This window comes from Chelonoidis abingdonii, chromosome 4 (assembly GCF_003597395.2).
Source record: "Chelonoidis abingdonii isolate Lonesome George chromosome 4, CheloAbing_2.0, whole genome shotgun sequence".
In the NCBI taxonomy this organism is placed as follows: domain Eukaryota; kingdom Metazoa; phylum Chordata; order Testudines; family Testudinidae; genus Chelonoidis; species Chelonoidis abingdonii.
This window is the reverse complement of record NC_133772.1, coordinates 79491034-79513673: the sequence shown is the minus strand read 5'-3', so window position 1 is coordinate 79513673 and position 22640 is coordinate 79491034. Positions and strand designations below refer to the sequence as shown.

The 22640-nt window shown below is 43.1% G+C and overlaps 1 protein-coding gene across 3 annotated transcripts in view; it reads right to left on the bottom strand.

The window, feature by feature from the left end:
* Window positions 1–21661, bottom strand: part of CSTPP1 (centriolar satellite-associated tubulin polyglutamylase complex regulator 1) — a 147149-nt gene extending 125488 nt beyond the window's left edge. For 2 of the 3 annotated variants that reach the window (XR_004373941.2, XM_032782182.2), the window contains exon 1: window positions 21499–21629. Coding sequence is in view for 2 of the 3 variants with exons in the window: in XM_032782182.2 (XP_032638073.1) it covers window positions 21499–21544 (46 nt within the window). In the remaining variant the exon portion in view is untranslated. Of the gene's footprint in view, window positions 1–21498 lie in introns of all 3 variants that reach the window. The other variant, XM_032782183.2, reaches the window with a different exon arrangement.
* Between the last annotated feature and the right edge of the window lie 979 nt (window positions 21662–22640).

Here is a 22640-nt window from a genome sequence, read left to right as displayed (position 1 = left end):
ATCGTACTTGGTTACCCCAACGCCACCCAGTGCGATGTGTGTTCAATCTATCATCCACACCACTCGCCAGGAAGGTGTGTGTTGAAAAGTCGTGGGCATTTCTCGGGGTCCTCTCTTTTCTGTTTTCGGCCCCTGTGTGCGCACCCCCACGGTGGATGGTCGCGTGTTGGTCGAGTGAGTAGTTGTGCTGCTGAACTTGTCCTAGTGCGGTGGAGTCCCACTCGTAAGATCGTATACTGTTATGCAGGGCTGACATCATAATGGCACAGAGTGTCGTTCTTGTTAGTCAAGTTTCTATAAATCAGAAACAGAGATTCATATTACAACAAAATTCTGCATTTCTGGAGAAACAAGGTATTTTAAATTAACTGTCATAGCTAGAGGGAGATTCTTTCACAAATTAAAACTCTTCTATGCAGCCAGTATTGAGCTTTGTAGTTTTCCTTCAAGGCGTGGCGCTTCGCTTCACAATCCAGAATGTGAAGACTTTTGGCAGATGCGGGTTTAGGAAACAGATTTAACCTTCACTTTTAATGTTTTATCATAATACAAGGTTTCCTTTTACGAATTATAAGAGCCGATTGTTGTCTGTCCAAGGGAAAACTTAGTATAAGTATGTTTAGCTAAATAGAAAAACTAAAATCTCTAACAGATTTTAAATACGAAAATAAAGCCATAATGAATAGGAGATGTGTGGGGGATTGGAGGAGCCTTGCCAACACACTTTGGTACCATTCGCGACGCAGAGGACGACAACTCCACTCTAGAGAGTCCGTTTCATTTAATCATTCTTTCCTTGTCACCACGTCTGCACTTCTCTTTCATTTCCCTCACACACACGTTAGAGATTTTCAGGCTCTGCTCATGTGGTCAAAGGTGTAAAAAACTCTGTCTGGCCGGCATACTAGTTTGATCAAGAATAACGAGGCTCAGCCTAGAACTGTCACTTATATTCATGGAGGATGATAAGTTGTCTCTCGAGTGCATATGCATGTTTTGACCTTTCTTGATTCGCACAATCATACTAAGAATCTTGCTCTCTTTTGCACATTTTTCATCATTACATGTGTGAATTTGTGTGGATAAAATCAATAGTCGCTTTGTCCTGACGGTTCACCTCGTCAACGTCATGAGCATGCATCGCTATCTGCATGCCATCCTCCATTTCTCAGATGCTAACTCCCCTGAAACATCATTATACACAGGAATGGGTCTTAACTTATGTTGGAGGTCTCTTTCGAAATTCTCTTTAAAATTATGACATTTAGATTAGGTAGCATAACCCCTCAAGAAAGGAGAGTCGCGAGACAACTCTACGTCTATATCACCAAATTCTACAGGCCACTTCCCTCAGATCCCATTGAGGAATAATACTAAAACTGCACCATCTACTCAAAAAGCACTCCCTAACTAACACTGGACAACATCAAACAATTACCTTGCGCCGACCAGTTGTCTATGGCTGCTGACCCAAGATCCACAAACCAGAAATGCCCTGGATCACCCCTACTAATCCTCATGGCATTGGTACTCTCACTTGAACCAATCCTGTTGATTTGTTAGACTCTATTACGCAGACCCTTATGACCACCGCACTTCCCGCCTGATCCTTCCGTGACATCCGACGATTTCTCTGAATTGGAAAGTACAATGCTGATTTGGTTGAACCTGCCCTTCCAGAAAACACCATCCTAGACCCATCCATGACTATTGTAGAAGGCGCTCTACACCAAATCGTTTCCCTCTCACACACAGATGGTGAAAACGCTGTGCAGAAACGTATCCTTTGATGATGCTCATACCATGCACAAATGGTTGCTGTGCTCTACTGTGCCTTTATGCTTCCTACACCACAAACGTATTTAAATTTGATGACAAATCATACTACCCTCCAGAGTGGCATCCCGCTGTGAGAACCCGCCGGACCCACTACAACTTATGCACAACATTATTAGGCTGACCGTGGACAACTGTCATCGCTCATGCGTCACTCACGCCCCTCTCTACTCTATGCTTACACCCTGTGAAAAAACTATCATCATCTGGGACCCATGGAGAAGGAGCACTCCTGGAAGTTCACCACGATTCAACCAGATTGGCCAGTCCCCAGGCCATCAACCTGCAGCTGGCAATTCATCATGGGAGCGTCCATCCTAGACAACGTGGTGCAATAATGAAGCGATGGTCACATTTAAATACCTCTTTCTACCTACCGCGAACCCGAGATCGCTTATACCGAACTCGAATGTCCTCACCGTCTTCTTTGCCGTCCAGGTTTTCCATCCCGGTGCACACCATTACGAACTCCATCGTCTTACAGCCAAGCATTGGTACAACAGCATCTGCTCAGACCTCGTTCATGACAGAGAACCAACACCGTAAAAATTCCACTGCTAAGCATATTCTCAAAACTACAATCACCGCACAAGAGAATATGAAACAGCAATCACATGAGACACATGTCATATACCTCAGAAGCAGTCCTACTAGCAGGCAACCAACCCAAGAAAGAAACCCACTATGGATCCTTCCTGTGGCTACTCTTACTACAGTCACTCCAGCTAAACCCCTACCAATGATTCATCCGGGGATCTACACCCATTTTCTTGGGACAATTGGATCCCACACTTTATCAAAGCCTGTGGGCGAGGACTGGCCTTTGCCACCTCGAGCAAACTCTGAAGCATATTTCACGCCAGTTTGTAACTGTTCTGCATGGTTGGAAGGGAAAGATTGTCATACCATTCTTGGCATACTTCACTTGTTTCAGAGGTTCTGATTCTGTTCTTTTACTAAAATAATTTCATCCTTCGTAACCAGCAGTAGCTCTAGACAAGTTTTATTGATAACATTCACCACTGACACGAACAGTCACCATATCAGCAAGCAACTGTTTTCGATGCCTATTGAGCCGCAACTCTTGCCCACAGATTGCTGTCATTCGTACCTCGCAAGGCTGTGTGTCTAACGCGATTTACACAGGTGGACCTCAAAGTTAACATCTCATATGTCTCTAGTCCTTTCTTCTTCATTAATGGACCGCCAAGTTATCAGGGATCCTGCACTTTCCCAACCGCAAGGTAAAATAATAATTAACACCGAACATCAAATGTTATGCCCGAGATTCATGTTGCACCAATTTCGCTACTTCGCGTTCTTATGTGACATCGTATGTGGACTCGCACAAAAGTTGTTCGACTCTCTATTGTCTCTCTATTGTCGTGAATTTCAAACTCGAAAAAGAGCAATAAACAATACGCCTGGACACAATCAATATTAGGAATGCAATATACAAACCTGTAGGGAGAACACTTCAACCTCCCTTTGATTCACACTCATTCTTTTAATGTCTGAGAATCTTTAAGATTGATCCCCTTAGCACATCTGGTCTCTCTAAGGCGAACTAATTTATTATTAATAAATATGTTCAGGGAACACAAGACTAATGTGCGTAATGTCAGAAAGTAGCTTTTAGCTGTTTGTTCAGAGCCATACTGAAGTCTTTCTCAGGTTCTTTGTGCGATACACCAATTAATATGTGTTTGTTGACACCATTTACGAAACAGCACAGTCTGTAACTTTGCAGATGTATCTACAGACATATCGAACAATATGGGGCTTCTAGCATAAATTGAATAATGTGCTATTTGCCAAGTGACTATCTAAAAGAACCCTCGTTATGTCTCTCTCTCCTTGGTATTTATCACGCCAAAACTCAGCTGCCAGCGATAGGACGAGCCGCTCATTCTCCCTGATGAGCTACCTCGTTATCTCTAGCCTGTTTCTTCCTTGCATATATTAGAAGTATATATATTATACACACACCTGCCCCTGAAGATTTCCACTACATGCATCCAACGAAGTGGGTATTCACCCACGAAAGCTCATGCTCTAAAACGTCTGTTAGTCTATAAGGTGTCACAGGACTCTTTGATGGTCATGAAAAAGGTCTCTTGTAAGGTATCATTACAAAGCTTATAGTCTATTAAGTGTGATCATCCTATTTGTATAACTGTACCACTATTGTACCTGGGACTAGAAATATGAAATATAACTCTGAGGGCCTATTGTAATTATGCAAAATGTGGACTATTAATGGTGGTTTGGAATCTTAATGGCTCCAATCAACCAGGACAATTAACTGGGGCTCTGTTTGCAAGCAAGCCTTCCTGTGAGTCAGGCTGAGGGGAATGAAGGCTTGGTGTCTTTACAGTGACACGTGATCATGTCACATGAACTGGAATCCATCTTTAAGCTGGTGCTTTTCCAGTGAGCGGGGGTGGAAACCCAGAATAAGACAAAGGATTCCCGCCTTATGCAAAAGATATATAAAAGGGTGGAACAGAACAGAGAGGAGAGCCATCATGAAGAATCCCCGAGCTACCAGCTGAGCTGGAACAAGAGCTGTACCAGGGGAAAGAATTGTGCTCAGGCCTGGAAGATGTCCAGTCTGAGGGAAAAAAAAATTACTGAAGCATCTCTGAGGGTGAGATTATCTGTATTCAGTTTTATTAGACATAGATTTGTGCATTTTATTTTATTTTGCTTGGTGACTTACTTTGTTCAGTCTGTTACTACTTGGAACCACTTAAATCCTATTTTCTGTACTTAATAAAATCACTTTTTACTTATTAATTAACTCAGAGTAAACAACTGTGCATCTCTCTCTATCAGTGTTATAGAGGGCGAACAATTTATGAGTTTACTCTGCATAAGCTTTATACAGGGTAAAACAGATTTATTTGGGTTTAGACCCCATTTAGAGTTGGGCATCTAAGGCCTGGTCTACGCTAAGCGTTTATACCGATTTTAGCAGAGTTACACCGATTTAATGCTGTACCTGTCCACACAACAAGGCCCTTTATCAATATAAAGGGCTCTTTAAACCGGTTTCTGTACTCCTCCCCGACGAGAGGAGTAGCACTGAAATCGGTATTACAATATCGGATTAGGGTTAGTGTGGCCGCAAATCGACGGTATTGGCCTCCAGGCGGTATCCCACAATGCACCACTGTGACCACTCTGGACAGCAATCTGAACTTGGATGCACTGGCCAGGTAGACAGGAAAAGCCCCGCGAACTTCTGAATTTCCTTTCCTGTTTGCCCAGCGTGGAGAGCTCACTAGCAGGTGACCACCGCAGAGCTCATCAGCACAAGTAACATGCAGTCTCCTGAGAATCGAAAAAGGTTCCATTGTGATCGCTATATGGGGAGAGATTCTGTGTGCTAACAGAACTCCGTTCCAAAGACGAAATAAAAAACATTTGAAAAAATTTCAAGGCCATGATGGAGAAAGGCCACACCAGGGACTCCAGTGCAGTGCAGAGTGAAAGTTAAGGAGCTCAGACAGCCTACCAGAAAACCAAAGAAGCAAACAAAGGTCCGGGCAGCCGAAAACATGCCGCTTCTCTGCTGAGCTGCATGCAATTCTGGGGGTCCGCCACCACTACCCACCCCTGTCCAGTGGATTCCAAGGTGGGGGTGGTATCTCAGCCTGGCTGAGAATTCTGCTAACGGGAAGATGACGAGGAAGAAGAGGAGGACGAGCTTTGCCAGAGGCACCACAGCATCCCATTCTCCCAACAGCAGGAGCTTCTTCTCACCCTGACGGATTACCCTCCCAGCCCTCCCAAGCAGTAGCGACTCATGAAGCCATGGAAGCAACTCTGGTGAGTGTACCTTGTCCATATAAAACATGTTAAAAGTGTTTAATGATTGATTGGTCCTGAGGACTTGGATGCATTCCGGCCAGTCAGTTATTTGGGAAGTTTTAACATGTCTGGGGATGGAGCGGAAATCCTCCAGGGACATCTCCATGAAGCTCTACTGGAGGTACTCCAAAGCCTTTGCAGAAGGTTTCTGGGCAAGGCAGCCTTATTCCATCACCATGGTTGGCACTTGACACGCCATGCATGTAGCAAGTAATCTGGTATCATTAATGACCAAAGCCTAGCTGCGTTATGGTCCCGATGATGCTGCATCAAGCAAACAATCCGTTCTTTATCTCGCTGTGTTATCCTTCAGGAGAAGTGATATCGTTCATCGTGAACCTGATTGAAATTCCGGAATTTAATAAGGGATAGAGATGGCCATTCCTACTGGGCCTGTTTGCCTGTTGCTAAAAGAAATCCTTCCTTGCAGGTAGCCAAACAGGGGTGGGGGGGGAAGGGGGAATGGCGCTGAGCTTTTTTGAGTTTGGCTAGCAGGGATCTTCCTTGCTACCAGCCACACGTGGGGGGAGGGTAAAGCGATCATCCCAGAGAATTGGATGGGGGCGTGGTTTCTGCTGTGCACGTTAACAGGAAAGAAGCAGCACTGAATGGAGTTTGCTTGTATTTGGGAAAGGAGGGCACTGTGTATATGAAGGCTGCAGAAGCCGAAAGACAATGGTTTACCATGGCTGCATGCAAGCTGATTCTGCTGCCCAGACCTGCGTCTGTCAGATCTCTAACACCAGAGCCACAGGCACTCAATATTAAGATGCAAATGCGACCCTGTAGTGGAAATCACATGTGCTATGTTAGGTGAATAATGTTGTTCACTTGTGAAGAGTTTAACCACTGTTCGTGCAAAATGTATCTTTAAAATACTTCTCTCCCTTTTTTACCTCTATATACAGCTGCAAATTTTCAAGCTTCCTACTCCATCCCGAATGGCTCTCTCAGATAAGCAGAGGAAAAAAAAGACGCGAGACTAAATGTTCTCGGAAATCATGGAAGTACCCGCAATGAAAGAGCTAATCTGAATGAAGGAAGGACGTGCTATCAAATTACAAGAAAGAGCCAGTGAACGTCGGAGGACGGGAGGACAACATGGGAGAGGGAGAGCAACTCGAGATGAGAGGTGGCGGCAGGAAGATCAGAGGTGTAGGCAGGAAGATCAGAGTGGTGGGATGCAACGCTGCGGCTGCTGCACGATCAAACTGACTACTTAGACGTCTGGTGGAGCTTCAGGAACAGCAGCCGGGCACAGAGTGCCACTGCCAGCCCACCCTCACCACTCACTATGTTGCATATCTTCCTCACCCAGATGTATATAGAATGCGTGGGGAAGGCTTTGTGCACCCGCCCACTCCACCCCCCATGGGACAGCTCAACCAAAAGGCTGTCTATTACTTTGAAAATTTTTAGTGGTCTTTTCCTTCCCTCCTATCCTCCTCCCCAAACCACACCGGGATAACTTGTCAGTTCTCTCCTCTTTTTATATGACTTTTTAATAAAGAATATATGATTTTAACAATAGTGACTTTATTTCCTTAAGTCAAGACTGTAATCTAAGGGGAGGTGGTTCTACAGGGAATGAGTCAATCAAGGGGAGTTCATCACGGGAAAACACAGTCACACCTACCCTGGCCAGATGAAACTGTTTTCAAAGCTTCTCTGATGCGCACCGCTTCCTGGTGTGCTCTTTTAATACCCTGGTGTCTGGTTGCGCGTATCAGCGGCCAGGTGATTTGCCTCAGCCTCCCACCCCGCCATAAAGGTCTCCCCTTACTCCCACAGAGACTGTGAGGCACAGCCAAGCAGCAATAACAAAGGGGATATGGTTTGGCTGAGGTCTGAGCGAGTCAGTAATGTGGCCCAGCGCCTTTAAATGGCAAAATGCACATTTTACCACCATTCTGCACTTGCTCAGTCTGTAGTTGAATGCTCCTGACAACTGACCAGGCTGCCTGTGTATGGCTTCATAAGCCATGGCATCAAGGGGTAGGCTGGGTCACCCAGAATAACTACAGGCATTTCAACATCCCCAGCTGTTATTTTTCTGGTTGGGAGTAATTCCCTTGCTGCAGCATTTAAACAGAGTAGTGTTCCTGAAGACGCAAGCGTCCATGAACCCTGCCTGGCCATCCCATGTGGATGTTGGTGAAACGCCCTTGTGATTCCACCAGTGCTTGAAGCATCATTGAAAAGTACCCCTTGCGGTTTACGTACCGGGTGCCCTGGTGCTCCGGTGCCAAGATAGGGATATGGGTTCCAATCTGTCGCCCCCCACAGTTAGGAATCCTATTGCCAGCAAAGCATCCACTATGACCTGCACGTTTCCCAGAGTCACAACCTCGTAGCGGCAACTTAATGATTGCTTTGCCTACTGCATCACAGGCAGCCCCCGCAGAAGATTTTCCACTCCAAATTGATTCCCAACTGACCGGTAGCGTCTGGCATTGGCAGCTTCCAGAGGCTAGCACCACTCGCTTCTCAACGTGGAGGGCTGCTCTTATCTTGGGTATTATGGCGTTTCAGGGCAGGGGAAAGCAAGTCAGGTTCATGAAAGTGCCCTTACGCATGTGAAAAATTTCCAGCCACTGGGAATCGTCCCAAACCTGCAAAACTATGCAGTCCCACCAGTCTGTGCTTGTTTCTTGGGCCCAAATCAGTTCAATGACTAGAACCTGCCCCATTACCAGCAGGATCTCCAAAGCGCTGGGGCCACGTTTTAGAATTCTGTGTCCATGTCCTCATCACTCTTGTCGTCGCTCTGCCGTAGCCGCCTCCTCCTCCCTGGCTTTGCAGGTCCTGGTTCAGATAGACTGCACGAGAATGCGCGAGGTGTCTACAACGTCCCACTATTGCGGTTCTTGATTGAGCAGGTTCCTGCTTGCTGTGTTATGGCGTTTGCACAGTTCACCAGGAAAAAAGGCGCCACAGTTGTCTGCTGCTTTCACGGAGGGACGGGTGAGGCTGTATCCAGAACCACCCGCGACATTTTTTGCCCCATCAGGCAGCTGGAATCTCAACCCAGCTAAATTCCAAGGGGCGGGGAAAACTGCGGGCAACTATGGGATAAGCTACCCACAGTGCAACGCTCCGGAAATCGACGCTAGCCTCGGTACATGGACGCACACCGCCGAATTAATGTGCTTCGTGTGGCCGTGTGCACTCGACTTTATACAATCTGTTTTACAAAACCTGTTTATGTAAAATCGGAATAATCCTATAGTGTAGACGTACCCTGAGTGCTAAAGCAAGCACACTTCTGTGAGCTGTTTTCAGGTAAACTTGCAGCTTTGGGGCAAGTAATTCAGACCCTGGGTCTTTGCTGGAGCAGACAGGAGTGTCTGGCTCAGCAAGGTAGGGTGCTGCGGTCCTGAGCTGGCAGGGAAAACAGGAGCAGAGGTAGTCTTGGCACATCAGTTGGCAGCTCCCAGGGGGGTTTCTGTGATCCAACCCGTCACACTGGGTATTTCTGGTTAGCAACAAGAATAATACACTATGCCTATACACATTTAAGCAAATATATAGCTTAATTTAATTTTATTCAGATTCTTAATTTTTATATTTTGTGTTATGTTAGAAAATGGTGACTGGTGCATTTCTTATTTTCTAGATGATTATTAGTTTTTTACTTGTGATTTATGTTAAGCTCTATTTGGATGGAAATTTAAATAGAATGAAAATGTACAAAATCAGCATTTTAATTTTTTTATTAAATAAAACTACCTAAAAAATGCTGGATACAGAAGAAAAAGTTTATCAAAACATTTTGTATTTAAAACTAACTGATTTATTTATTTACAGCAGTAGTTTTTAACCTGGAGTGCACACACCCACTCGTAGTGTAAGATGCCCTTTGCCAGATTTTTTTAGAAGGTAAATAATCGAAAACACAAATTAAGCACAGGCACGTAAGTACAACTACTTTGTTTCATCACTCCTATGTATTTATTAACATTATACATTTAACCATTACTGTGTTAAATTTTAACTGCAAAATTAAAATAAATATAGAATTCTCTCTCTTTCATTCTATAGTTATGATATATCTAGGTTGAAAGAATTGACCTATTTCAACGATTTTTTACAAGGGATGCGAGAACATATTTTTGAGAACCAAAGGGGTGCAGGCTGCAGCAAAGGTGAAGAACCACTGATTTACAGTGTAGTATAGTTAGTGAATTGAGCTGATTGTTTCTGGTCAGTATGTCTTTCAAGATTTTAGAACTAGTAGATCTCACCCTTTCATGCCTGTTTTTTTCATAGACTAGAAGGAGAAAGCAAAGAATTCAATACAAACTTCTGCTTTTTCAACTGACAATTGGTTTCTTCACTTTTAACAAACTAGTCACTGAAGAAATGAAAATTTTTTCCTTCTCTACCTGCATAATAGGCTACTGCTGTCAAAAACTGGTTTAGCACTTCTACAAACTATCCAGTAACTTCTACCATTTCAACGGTTTGACATTCTTTAAAATTGGGCAAACGTGCAGCTTAATAGTTTTTGTATTTAATTTTCATTGTTTATAGTAAGTTTAGACCTGAACATAGTTTATTTTAAAATTTAATTTTAAATAGGTCTATTTTTAAAAAAAATGTTTTTAATTTACATACAAAAATCCAATTTAAATAAAAAAAGTTGGGGATTTTTGTGTTTGATTTTTAAATCATCCATTTTTATAAACTGAGTTTGTCTCTGTAGTTCTTCAACATCAGTAGATCATTCCAAGATATTCTTTTAACCACTTTAAACATCACTATAGAGCAGCCTAAACAAGACAGACAAGCCTTAAACCAAAAGCTAAACCACTGTCCACATTGCTCGCACCACTCAGAGCCCTGCATGATTTTTTTGATGTAGTAATTTCTTTATTAATAGTAATATCATTTACTGTTAAGGAACAAAGTTCCCCTACCATGTGGCACAATGTGTCAGTACAAGGGGTCATAGCAAAGATAACATTACAATGCATGGCATGTGCTGCGGCTGCTCAGGGAGATGTACTGAAAGGCTACACAATCCAACAGTGAAATATTTTTAACACTTACGATTTCAAAAGCACTTGGGACAAACAGTCTAAATTAAGAATCAAAACATTTCTTGGTCTTGAGAACTACTGAGAACAAACACTCTTACAATAAGACAGCATAACGATTACAGTACAGCATTTACTCTATTCCAAACCTGCACACAGATTGGCCTCTGTGTCTTCTTAGTTTAGTGTCTAATGCTCTTCAACAGGTATTACACCTCTGATGTGACAGTAGCACAGCAGCAGGCAGGGATGAGACTCCTCTGAAGTGCACTGCTATGTCAAAGCATGATCAATATTAGTCCATTCCCTTCGGAAGCAGCACATTATGAAGACTACGCACTTAAATACCTGCCAGAAGAATAAACTGGAGGGGATGCTTACTGGTACAATGGATTAACGCATCCACTGTTCAGCCCTAGAGATCTGAAATCACTTGTACATCACATAAGTTTTAACGTCTCAAACTAGACCCAGAAAAATGTCTGTCTAGATGGCAAAGCCAGTGCGTGATTTGACAAAACTAACAGTTTTCCTCAAAAGAGCAAGGAATACGAGGGGTCAGGGGTGGATACAGGCAGCAGGCACAATTTGGCATGCATTGGAAAAGTTATGGTTTAAACTTGCAGAAAGCCTGCCTGTATTATTAATTGACACTGGCGACTCCATGCTATCCAGTCCCTCACTTTTACAATCACAGATAATACTCACCCTAATTTGTACTCCTGTAATGTAGAGTACTGAACTGCCTCATTAATGACACTGATTCATACAATCAGACAAAATTACTATCCAGCTTTCTATATTAACTAGCTCGGGGTGGTTTATTTTTAAAACAGACACAGTCATCATAAAATTTAGCCAATTACGTTTTCTTATTTTAAAAAAATTCCTTCCACATTGCTGTGTGGAAATCCAGCACAAAAAGGGAAAGTCACTGATCATGCAAAGGAAACAGAACAAGGGACTCTAAACGAAGTGCAGTTAAAGGTATAAACAAATGGGTTGAAAAACAGAAATATTTTCTTTTAACCTCTTTCATTTATAGTAACCTTAAATGTTAGAAGTAGCAATGGAAAGTAAATAATTTTCATACAAACATATGAATTTTAAGGGGATCGTGGTCCTTTAAGAGCAAATTCCCTCTCAGACATTGGTCCCTAGAGAGAGGTAATGCCAAACTCACTGAATTAAAAGGTGGGATGGTATTTTTCTTTTTACTATGTTGCACAGGGACAGGATTTGAAAAGCAGAGGCAGAACTAAGATGATGGGAGCCTTAGTAATAAAGTAAGCTAAATAGTTGTCTAACAAAGCAGAGTAATTCCAGAGTCAGGTTCTTTTTGGCTTTGCCTGCTCCAGAATTCCAGCAGTGGTGCAGGAAGCAAAAAAGCCAAGACACCAGGCTTGTAACAGCATAACTAGAACATGGGAAGAGCAGCAAATTGGGCTTACCTTCTCATGGGAAGATTTCTTGTTTTACTTTATCAAGATGACAGAAAGATTCCTCTTATTGTCATTCACATATTTAACGCACACAAGCATGATAGTCATATTGATGTTCACATGCTCTAAGTTGAGGAACATCTATTTGGCTGTTATTTCTGCTTCGTTTGTGGCGTTTGCTACCACAATGTTATAGAGAACGGCGTTCTAATAACATATTTCAAGTGTGCCTGTCTCCTATCTATTCAGATTCAAATTGTAATGCAAGAGCTCCATTACTCTCCAGATCTCATATTTCTGTACAAAAGGATGAGTAAGAAGATAGGGCAGGCACAGGGAAAGAACTGCCTACTGAAATGCAAACATCTTTCTCATTCTGAAAATAAAGAACTATTTCCATCCACTTATCCTGACCTTATGGTAGCAGCTATATTTAAGGTTCTCTTCAAACCTTTCCAGCTGGGATGGTGGTTCCAGTAATACAACCACAGCTCTGAGATGAAAGATGGCTTTGTGATTAAAGCATTGGACTGGGACTCAAGAGACCCAGATTCAATTCCTAACTCCGTCACAGACTTCTTATGTAACGTTGGGCAAGTCACGTACTCTGCATTTCAGCTCCATTATCTGTAAAATGGGGATAATATTTCCCTTTCTCCCACTCTTTGTCTTTCTTTTCTATATAGAATGTGAGCTCTTCCAGGCAGGAACCATCTTTTATTATGTGTTTATACCACGAATAGTACAATTGGTCTCAATCTTGTTTGAGCTGTCTAGTTGCTTCTGTAACACAAATATAATTAACTAAATATTTCAGTTAAAGAAAATAATTATGTCTACATCCCCCAAACAAATACTTCAAAGACTGTGTAGAAGGGAGGTGGGGCCATGGCTGTCAGAAAACACTCCACATAACTGCAGTTTCCCCCTGAAAAAAGTGTTTCAGTACTGCAAGAGTCTGGCAGCTCTCTGGATGCCAAGAGTAGAAAGATTCTCGCTCCTCGTCACTTCTTGGTTCTCTTTTCTCACCGCTGCTCTGTCATGAGAGGTCTGTGTGTCTAGCACTAAACTGGGCCATGTTTTACAAGGTGCAGATTCTCCCTGGCACAGGGTTCATGTTCTCACATGCCTGCAGTTGGCTAAGGGTGAAGGGAAAGAGCTTTGGGGGTGGGAAAATGGATATATATCACAAAGTGCTATAATCCATTAAATCTCTTTTATAATAGAAGAGTGCCTTCCACTACAGTTTGAAGCTGCCATGGACAATATTCTAAATGCCTAATCATTTTCCTCAGACTTTGAGATATGCGTTATCAGCTATAAACAAAGAATATTAAACAACGATCAGTCACAGAACCATAGAAGTCAGGGTTGGAAGGGACTTATTCAGACTATAGTTACCTCCTCTGTGGTTTCCCAGAGTCTCAGTCCTACAGAATGTTAACTACACCCAAAGGACCTCATCCACAACTTCAAATTGCTTCTCACTGACGGCAGGATCCAGTTTTTAAAAATGTCCTGCTTGTTATAAAATTCATCACAGACTCACATGCACTTAAACAAAAGCCTCATCTTCCTAGTTTAAACCCATCCCCATTAATTGAGCTCTGGCCTCCCCTGCTCCTCTACACAACATCACCATCACTGAAGCGAGAGCTTTAACATCTGCAGCTCCTGGTTGTTTTTACTGAATACTCTATATTTCCAATCACTTTTATTTCTATCAAATGCCTAATTTCTGTTTGTTAAATAGAAAGTAACTCTGAGCAGCTAGACTTCTCTTTAGAATCAGGGCCGCACAGAGAGGGGAGCAAGTAGGGCAATTTGCCCTAGGTCCTGCAGGGCCCCCCAGAGAATATAGTATTCTATAGTACTGCAACTTGTTTTTAATGGAAGGGGCCCCTAAAATTGCTTTGCCCCGGGCCCCCTGAATCCTCTGGGCGGCCATGTTTAAAATATACATTTAAACTGTACTGCTATTATCACGAGATGGACATCATAGAATAATTTTCAATATGAAAAAACATTGAGACACCAAAAAGACATGGCACATAATGCTGCACTGGACACTCATTTGACCTGTCAGACTTTTGTTTGCAGTGGGAGGCTTAAAGGCAGCTTGCCTATCCCAGATGAGAAAAAAGCAGAGAGCAGGCTGATCTCAGATTCTCCTCAAAGAACACCTGATAGGACTTTCTGGAGCAACACAGACTATTGAATGAGATTAGAGAAACCTAATCTTGTTTGTTTTTAACCACAATTACCTGTAATCTCACAACCAGATAATGGTATTAACAAGACCCTGAAACACACAATAGGGATGGAGAAAGGTTATCTTCTCTAAAGAATCAGGCTTTTACACAGCTAAGTCAGTGTAAAAAAAAGAAAAAAAGGCTCAAAAGTGCTTGCTAAAGCGTTGTTTACTTATATTAGGTTTCTACTAGGCAAACAAAACTCATTAATATCTTTTGTGAAAAGCATATTTGGTAATTTCAGAATAATTGTGGGGGTTTTTTTAAGTACTCATTCATTTTCAAGTGCCTCTTAAAGGGCTAAGTATTGATTCTTACATAGTGTTACTATACGTCTGGATTAGCCCGGACATGTCCAGATTTGGGGGTTTTAAATAGCCGTCTGGGAGGACTTTGTAAAAATCTAAAAAGGTCCAGGATTTCCCTTCCAAAGCAGAGTGCGGCACGGCTGACAGAGCGGCTGGACCGGATTCAGCCAGATGGGGCCTCCAGCAGGCAGAGCCCCTCCCCTGCTTCTCCCTCCCCTGCAGCTTCAGTGCACCACACTGGCAGCGCTTGGGGGATGGGGGTTGTGCACTGCACGGGGGAGCGGGCAGCATGTCTGGCTCTGCGTGGAGCCAGACACGCTGGTCTGAGCGGCCCAGTAAAAGGGCTGGGGGGGTTGAAGAAGGGGCAGGGGATCCTGGGGGGCAGTCAGAGGACAGGGAGCAGGGGGGCTGAATGGGTTGGGGGTTCCTTGGGGGGGCTCTCAGGGGGCTGGGGTGTGGGTTGGAGTTGGGGCAGTCAGGGGACAGGTAGGGGGTAGGGTCCTGGGGGGCAGTTAGGGTGGGGGGTCTCAGGAGGGGGAAGTCATGGACAAGGAGAAGAGAGGCTTAGATGGGGGTGGGGACCCAGGGGGCAGTTAGGGGAAAAGGGTCCCAGAGGAAAAGATCAGGGGACAAGGAGCAGTGGGGTTGGATGGGTTGGGAGTTCTGTGGGGGGCAGTCAGGGGGCGGGAAGTGGTAGGGAGTGGATAGGGGGCAGGGCTACCCTGGCCCCATGGAGTGTCCTCTTTTTTGAAAGTTCAAATATGGTAACCCTATTCTTACACCTTCCCTCCTACCCCCCCATTTTTAATATAAAAAACTAGTTATTTAGTGTTTTGAAACTATTATTAATTTTCTTGACTACATTTGTCCAACAATCACTAGCTCATTAAAAAAATTAATTGAAGTCTGCTAACTCTTAAAAAATCTGTTATTCAAGTTTCATCTCAGAACACCTCTTTGGAGTAGAATTATAAATCCCCACCAGAAGGGCTTACATTGAAAAAATGCTGAAATGAGACAAAAGCAAAGTGACCAACCAGCAAACTGGCTTCAGGGCACAATGAGCTTCCATGTGAGCAGGAATCAGTGTGCAGTCACTTCCTCCTAGACCTGAGGAGGCTCCAAATGCTGCAGAGATAACATGTGAATACCCTAAAGAGAGGAAGCACCACACATCATTCTAGTGCAGGGGTAGTCAATAGGCAGGCCACAGGGCAAATCCAGACTGCCAGACGCTTTTGAACAGACCCTGAAATATTTTTATTTACTTTTTATTATTTTCTCTGGAATCTGGACCTTGACCAAGAAATGTGGACCTTAACAAAAATAACTGACTACCCCTGCTCTAGTGAATCCCTCCAGATGATGGACACAGGTTGTAGGAGCTACATCCATATCTCTTTGGCTGAAGAGAGGGTTCTCCTGCAGCATTAAACCTTTGAAAGGAAGGAGAACTATATCAGAAGATCCCCCTCCCAAAAAAACAAAAAACAAACAAAAAAAAAAACACCAACCACCAAACAATTTATGGCACACAATTGAAGTAAGGTAAGGTATGCTGCCTGAGAAACACATCTATCTGTGCTTAAGTGCACAGCCAATAGGACTGAAATAACTAAGTACTGAAAGCTATATTGAACCGAAGTACTGGGCCAGCCATATTTGGTCCTCGAGTGCCAATAATGTATAGTTAAACCGAGGAATTAAAGACTTTTTTTTGAGTGGGGGCACACTACTTTGTAAATTAGGTTAACAGAGCTAAATACAAGTGCTAATACATTTGGACAAATTCAATAAGATAAGGCCTGGGTCAACTATAAATATTCTACTCTGACATCAAACCCATGCAAAATAATGGAAAAGCTGAGACTGGATTCAATTGATAAAGAATTAAAGGTTAGAAATATAATTAATGCACGTCAAAATTATGTTATGCAAAACAGATCTTTTCAAAACAAGACTTATTATTTGAGGAGATTACAAATTTGGTTGATAAAAGTAACTGTGCAGAAGTATTATTTAGACTTTTGTAGGGCATTTGACTTAGTAACACATACCTTTCTGATTAAATAATTACAACTACACAATGTAAATAGAGCACATATTAAATGGGTTAAGAACTGGATAGCAGACAGATCTCAAAAGAATGGGGAATCATCATAGAATGGAAGTGCTTCTAATGGGATTCTGCAAGGACTGGTACTAGGCCCAGTGCTACTCAACATTTTCATCAACAATCTGGAAGTAAATTTAAAATCATCACTGATAAAATTTGCAGATGTCATAAAGACTGGCTGGCAGAGTGATAAATAATGAAGATGACAGAAAATTGGGCCCATTCAAACAAAATGTGTTTTAATGCAGTCAAAGGCAAAGATAGACATCTAGGAATAAGGTTTGAGGTCATATCTACAGAATGGGGTCTGTATCTGGAAAGCATTTATGTGAAAAGGATTTAGGGGTCATAGGACAAGAAACAACGCGCACTCTGTGCAATGCTATGGCATAAAGGGCTAAAGAGATCATTGGTTGTATAAACAGGAGAGTGCTGAGTGGGGAGTGATTTTATCCCTTTATACGGCATCTGTGAAACGATAACTAGAATACCGCGTACAGTTCTGGTGTCAACATCTTAAAAAAGAAGATGTTCAAAAACTGGGTATGGTGCAGAAGTGCCACAAAAATTATCTGTGGGATACAAAAGATGCCTTACAGTGAGAGACTTAAAGAGGTCAATCAGAAAGAAGACTGAGAGGTGACTTGATTACAGTGTATAAACGCCTTCAAAGGAAGAAAATATCCAGTACTAAAGAACTAATTTAGTGGAGAAAAACACAAGAACCAGTGATTGAACTCTGAAGCTAGACAAAAATTAACTTAGAAGTTAGGCATATATTTTTAGCCACTGAAACAAACTACCAATGGAAGTGGTAGATTCTCCAGCTCTTGAGATCTTCTAATCAAGATCGGATGCCTTCTGGAAGATATGCTTTAGCCAAACACAAATTACTGGGCCCATTACATTTCTCCCAGTTGGGTCTGTAATAGCATGTGATATAAAGGAGGTCAGATTAGAGGACCTAATGGTCCCTTTTGTCTTTAAACTCTATTAATCTATTATTTATAGATATTAAAAATCCAGAAAAGGGAGTTAGCTGGCAAAATCTGGAGAAGACAAAATTATTTAGGTTAATCAACTGCAAAGAGGACTGTGAGGAACTTCAAAAGGACATAACCAAGCAAAGTGAACGGGTAATACAACGGCAGAAGAAATTAAATGTTGATAAATACCAAGTAATATACATTGGAGAGAAAAACTAGAGCTACTCATTCACCTTACAGGTTTCTAAATTAACTATAATTAGACAGGGAAAAGACTCGTGCATTGCTGTAGACAAAGATTTCTGCTCAGTGCATAGTTGTGGTCAAAAAACACACAAAATGTTAGGGTACAAAAGGAATAGTTTAGTGTTTACTATGGAAAACATAATACTTTTATATAAAATCAACAGAGCAGCCTCATTGGGAATACTGTTTTCGGTATTGGTCACCATAGCTCAAAAACACTACTGCCATTTTAGAGGGAGTTCAGAGACTAACAATGAGAACAATTAGGGACATGGAAAACACTTCATATGAAAAAAGATTGAAAAGACTGGAACTATTCACTTTAGAGAAAAAACAAATAAGAAAGGACAAGGTAAAGCATACAAAACTAATGAATAGTGTTTAGAACATACATCGGGAACTTCTATTCATCCTCTTGCATAATACAAAAAGCAAAGGGACGGTCAAACTAAAAGGTGGCACATTCAAAGTCTAATTATATATTGTGTGAAAAAGTATTTCCTTTATCAGTTTTGAAACGCGCAGCCACAAAAAATTGTTGAGGCCAAGAAATTTGCAGGATTCAATGAAGGACTAGATAATTATATGGGTAACAAGAACATGGAATTATGAAAGAAAATACTAAAAAAAAAGTTTTGGAAAGGCTATAAAACTTCATATTTCAGGGGTTAAATCCATCTCTTACTATTAGGGGTTAAAAAGAGATTAATCCAGCGGGAGAGGGATGTAGATTATCCCACATCTGCCTACACAGAGTTTCTTGTATCTTCTTCAAAAGCATCTGGTACTGTCCACTGTTGCAAACATGATACTGTACTAGATGGACCAAGATTCTCCAATCCAATAAGGCAATTTTTATGCTTTTACCAAGCCTTGGGTATTCACAAGGCAGCATATATGATTTCAAGTCCTCAAAATTACCATCCTACTTTCCTCTCAGTTCAGTTCCACCACAATTTTAGCAGTTGCTACCTTGGGAACTGCTAGGGATAGAATTCAATCCATACTTTGCGAATGTTTGGCACACTGGTGGTTAGGAGTGGGGCGCAGTTTGTTTTTTTTAAATGCAAGATTGTGATGTTAAGGACCAATACCTTGTGACTTGCCAGGGCTGGGAATATGATGATGGGTCCAGAGGTCAAAACAAAATCACACTGATTCTTGCCCTTTTGTATAAAAGAAGCCGCTGTACTCTGGACAAACAAGCACACTAGCTACTTATACACAAGTTACCCTGACTTCAGAACAGCCCTAACCATCTGAGGGCAGCAAGCCAAGGAGTTTTGAATGTAAAAGTCGTAAGAGATTCAAACATTAGGCAACATTTTCCAACCTCCTTTTGTCCTTCTCATCCCAGCTTCTCTCTAATCATTAAGTGAAGTCATACATTGACTTTATTTTTACCAAAGTTACTTTCATTCAACACACTGATGCCAGAACCCTTTGCTGTTTAGTCCAATGAAACACTAAGCAGTACCACAGATCATACTAGGCTCAGTCTAGAAAGGACCAACACCCACAGCTGGGGAAAGAGAAAAAGCAGTTCCTTAGAGCATTGCTGCAGGAGATTTGTAATCTCTGTTATATTTGACAAAGGGAGAATCACTGAAGAATGTTACTGAGTTTCATTTCAGTGGTGGATGAAAGTTTCTTTCAAGCCATGTCTGCCAGCTCCTGCAGCTCCCACTTCAATGTGGAGACACCTGAATCAACAATGAGCAAAGGAAGGGAATCTGTATGCAGAGTAGATAAAGAAATACAATAGGCTGTGTGGATTTTATGTTCCACCTTGTCACAGTATGAAAGCAGTAAAAAACATTTGGTACTTACCCTACAAAATAAATAACTGAATTTAGAGAAGGGGAGACCACACTTTCCTTAACTGTGGCTTGCAGCAGCATCCTGCCAGTAACCCAAGGGCTACACCCAAGGGCTATGAAATGTACATACTTTTAAAAACAAACAAAATATGACCAGAACCACAACATGGTGTTGCCTGACTCTTCCCTGATAGATCAATAGAAACTGGTTGTTTTTCTTTCCCAGCAATAAAACCTTCTGTTACGCAATCTTGTCACCCAAAAAGTGAATATAGTACATGGATAAAAAAAAACTTTGATACTTGAGCACCACTGGTTTCAAAGAACACTCAAGAAAAGGAGACAGAGCGCCCATCTACTTATCTAGAGTCCACTTCCATTAAAAAAAACACAAAACCTATATGCTTCAAATACCCCCCCACTCCCACACCAGTGGAGTTCTCTTCCCAGGATGGAGGCAGTAGGCACCAGGGAGCAAGTCAAGGACTCTAGCCTTGGAGGACAAGATGGACCTTTAGAAAAATACCAGTTACACCTCCACTCAGCTTGCAAACGCCACAGTCTCCTTTCACTGGTCATTTCTTACATATTTAAAAAAAAAAAACCCCAACAGGACACTGGTATGAAAAAAACAAAACACATGGTTAACTGGAGAGAAAGCTGTGACTATCAAACAAACCTTGGGGGATTACTCATAATAGTACCGTCATTTATACATATCAAAAACACAAACATAACATAAGATCAGCCATACGGGTTAAACCAAAGGTCCATCTAATCCAGATCCTGTCTTCCGACAGTGGCCAATCCCAGGTGCCCCAAAGGGAATGACCAGAATAGGTAATCATCATGTGATCCATCCCTGTTACCTATTCTCAGCTTTTAGAAAAACAGAATCATCACCTGCCCAACCCTGCTAATAGCCATTGATGGACCTATCCTCCATGAATTTAACTAGTTCTTTTTTGAATCCTGTTATAGTCTTGGCCTTCACAACAGCCTCTGGCAAGGAGTTCCACAAGTTGACTGCATGTTGTTTGAAGCAATACTTCCTTTTGTTTGTTTGTTTTAAACCTGCTGCCTACTAATTTCATTTGGTGACCCCTAACTCTTGTGTTATGAGAAGGTGTAAACAACACTTCCTTATTCACTTTCCAGGCTAGAAAGTTATTTTCCCAAACATAAAGTGACTGACAGTTGAGGTCGCCTTACCTGGGCCCCTCCAACTAGGAAGCCACAAAACAAAACCCCAGAACAAAGACTCCCTTGGCAGCCCCCTGCCCGCTTCTGACACCCAGCACCACCGTGCCAGGTCCCTGGGAACCGAGCGCTGAAGACAAGGCTGAAAAAGGCCTGGCTAGAGACAATCGCAGGGGCAAAGGGAGCCCTGCCCAGAGGCACCGACAGTGAGGTTCCCGTGGGGCCTGTGCCCAGGAGGCCAATTCCCCGCCAGCGCCCCTAACACATGGGGCAGAGGCTGTAGGAGCAGCCGCGCTCACTGCCCCTCGCACAGGCTCCGCAGCGGGCTCAGAGCCCCGCCCCCAAACTGCCCAGCCTCCCGCCTCCGCTGCCCTTACCCAAGTACTCGGGCCCCGGCAGGGACAGGCGCTCGGGGCTCAGCATCTCCCCACCGCGCGTTGCTCCTTCCCGGCCTCCGTCCGTCTCCAGGACGCCAGCCGCCGTCGCGGGGTGGTGGAGGGGTCATGATTTGAAACTCCGTCTGGAAACAGACCCGCACAACTCAGGTTCCGCGCGGAGGGAAACGCATTAGCGTCACACCCGGCAATCGCCCCCTCCAGGGACCTCTCCTTGCCCCGCCCCCCTCCCTCTGCCAATCCCAGCAGCCCCGCTAGGGAGGGGCACGCAGCCACACAGGGCGGGCCGCGTTGATTGACAGGCACGAGATGTGCCCCGCTGAAAGCTCTGACTGGGGAGTCGGGCGCGCGGGCCCAGTGCGGGAGGCGCTGTAAAGCGGGGAGAGTCGTGACAGATTGTACAGTGCGCGCAGCTCTGGCCACCCGCGGAGCAGCGGCAGCAGCCAGCGCCCGAGCTGGGCGATGAGGGGCGGGAGGAGGCTGTGATTGAAGAGACTGGCACTGCATGCGGGGAGGCGAGTAACGGGGCGCGTTAGGGGGGTCCGTACCATCGTGCCCGGTATAGAGAGAGCAGAGCAGAGCAGGAACTCTTAGTCACACTTTCGTCATACAAGGACAAGGAGACAGTCTCTGAGCTTGAAAGGTAGCACATTTGAAACTAATAACACTTTTGTATACACCAGTTAGCTTGTGGAACTCACTGCCACAGGAGAGCCTTGAGGCCAGGAGCTCAGCCTACTTTGAAAAAGGATCCGATATTTTGGATAATGAGAACATAACAGAGTTGCATTAGTATGAATTAAAATAAAACAAAAAAAGCCAGAAATTTGGAAGGAATGCAAACTCTTATGTGTCAGGACACTGGCCAGTTATCTAGCTGATGGGGGTTTGGAATATAATTTTTCCTTATGAGTAAATTATTCCATAACTGCCTTCTTTGGCGTTTCTTGAATCTGAACCATCTGCTACTGGCCACAATTGGAGATGGGATAGTGGGTGAAATGGACCCCCAGTCTGAGCCGATTTGGCAGTTCCTATGTTCTTAAAACTGGCAAAGATTTCTACTGTCAAGAGCAGCTAAAATGATCTGCTACTAGAGCAAGTCAATTTAGCTGCCACTGAAA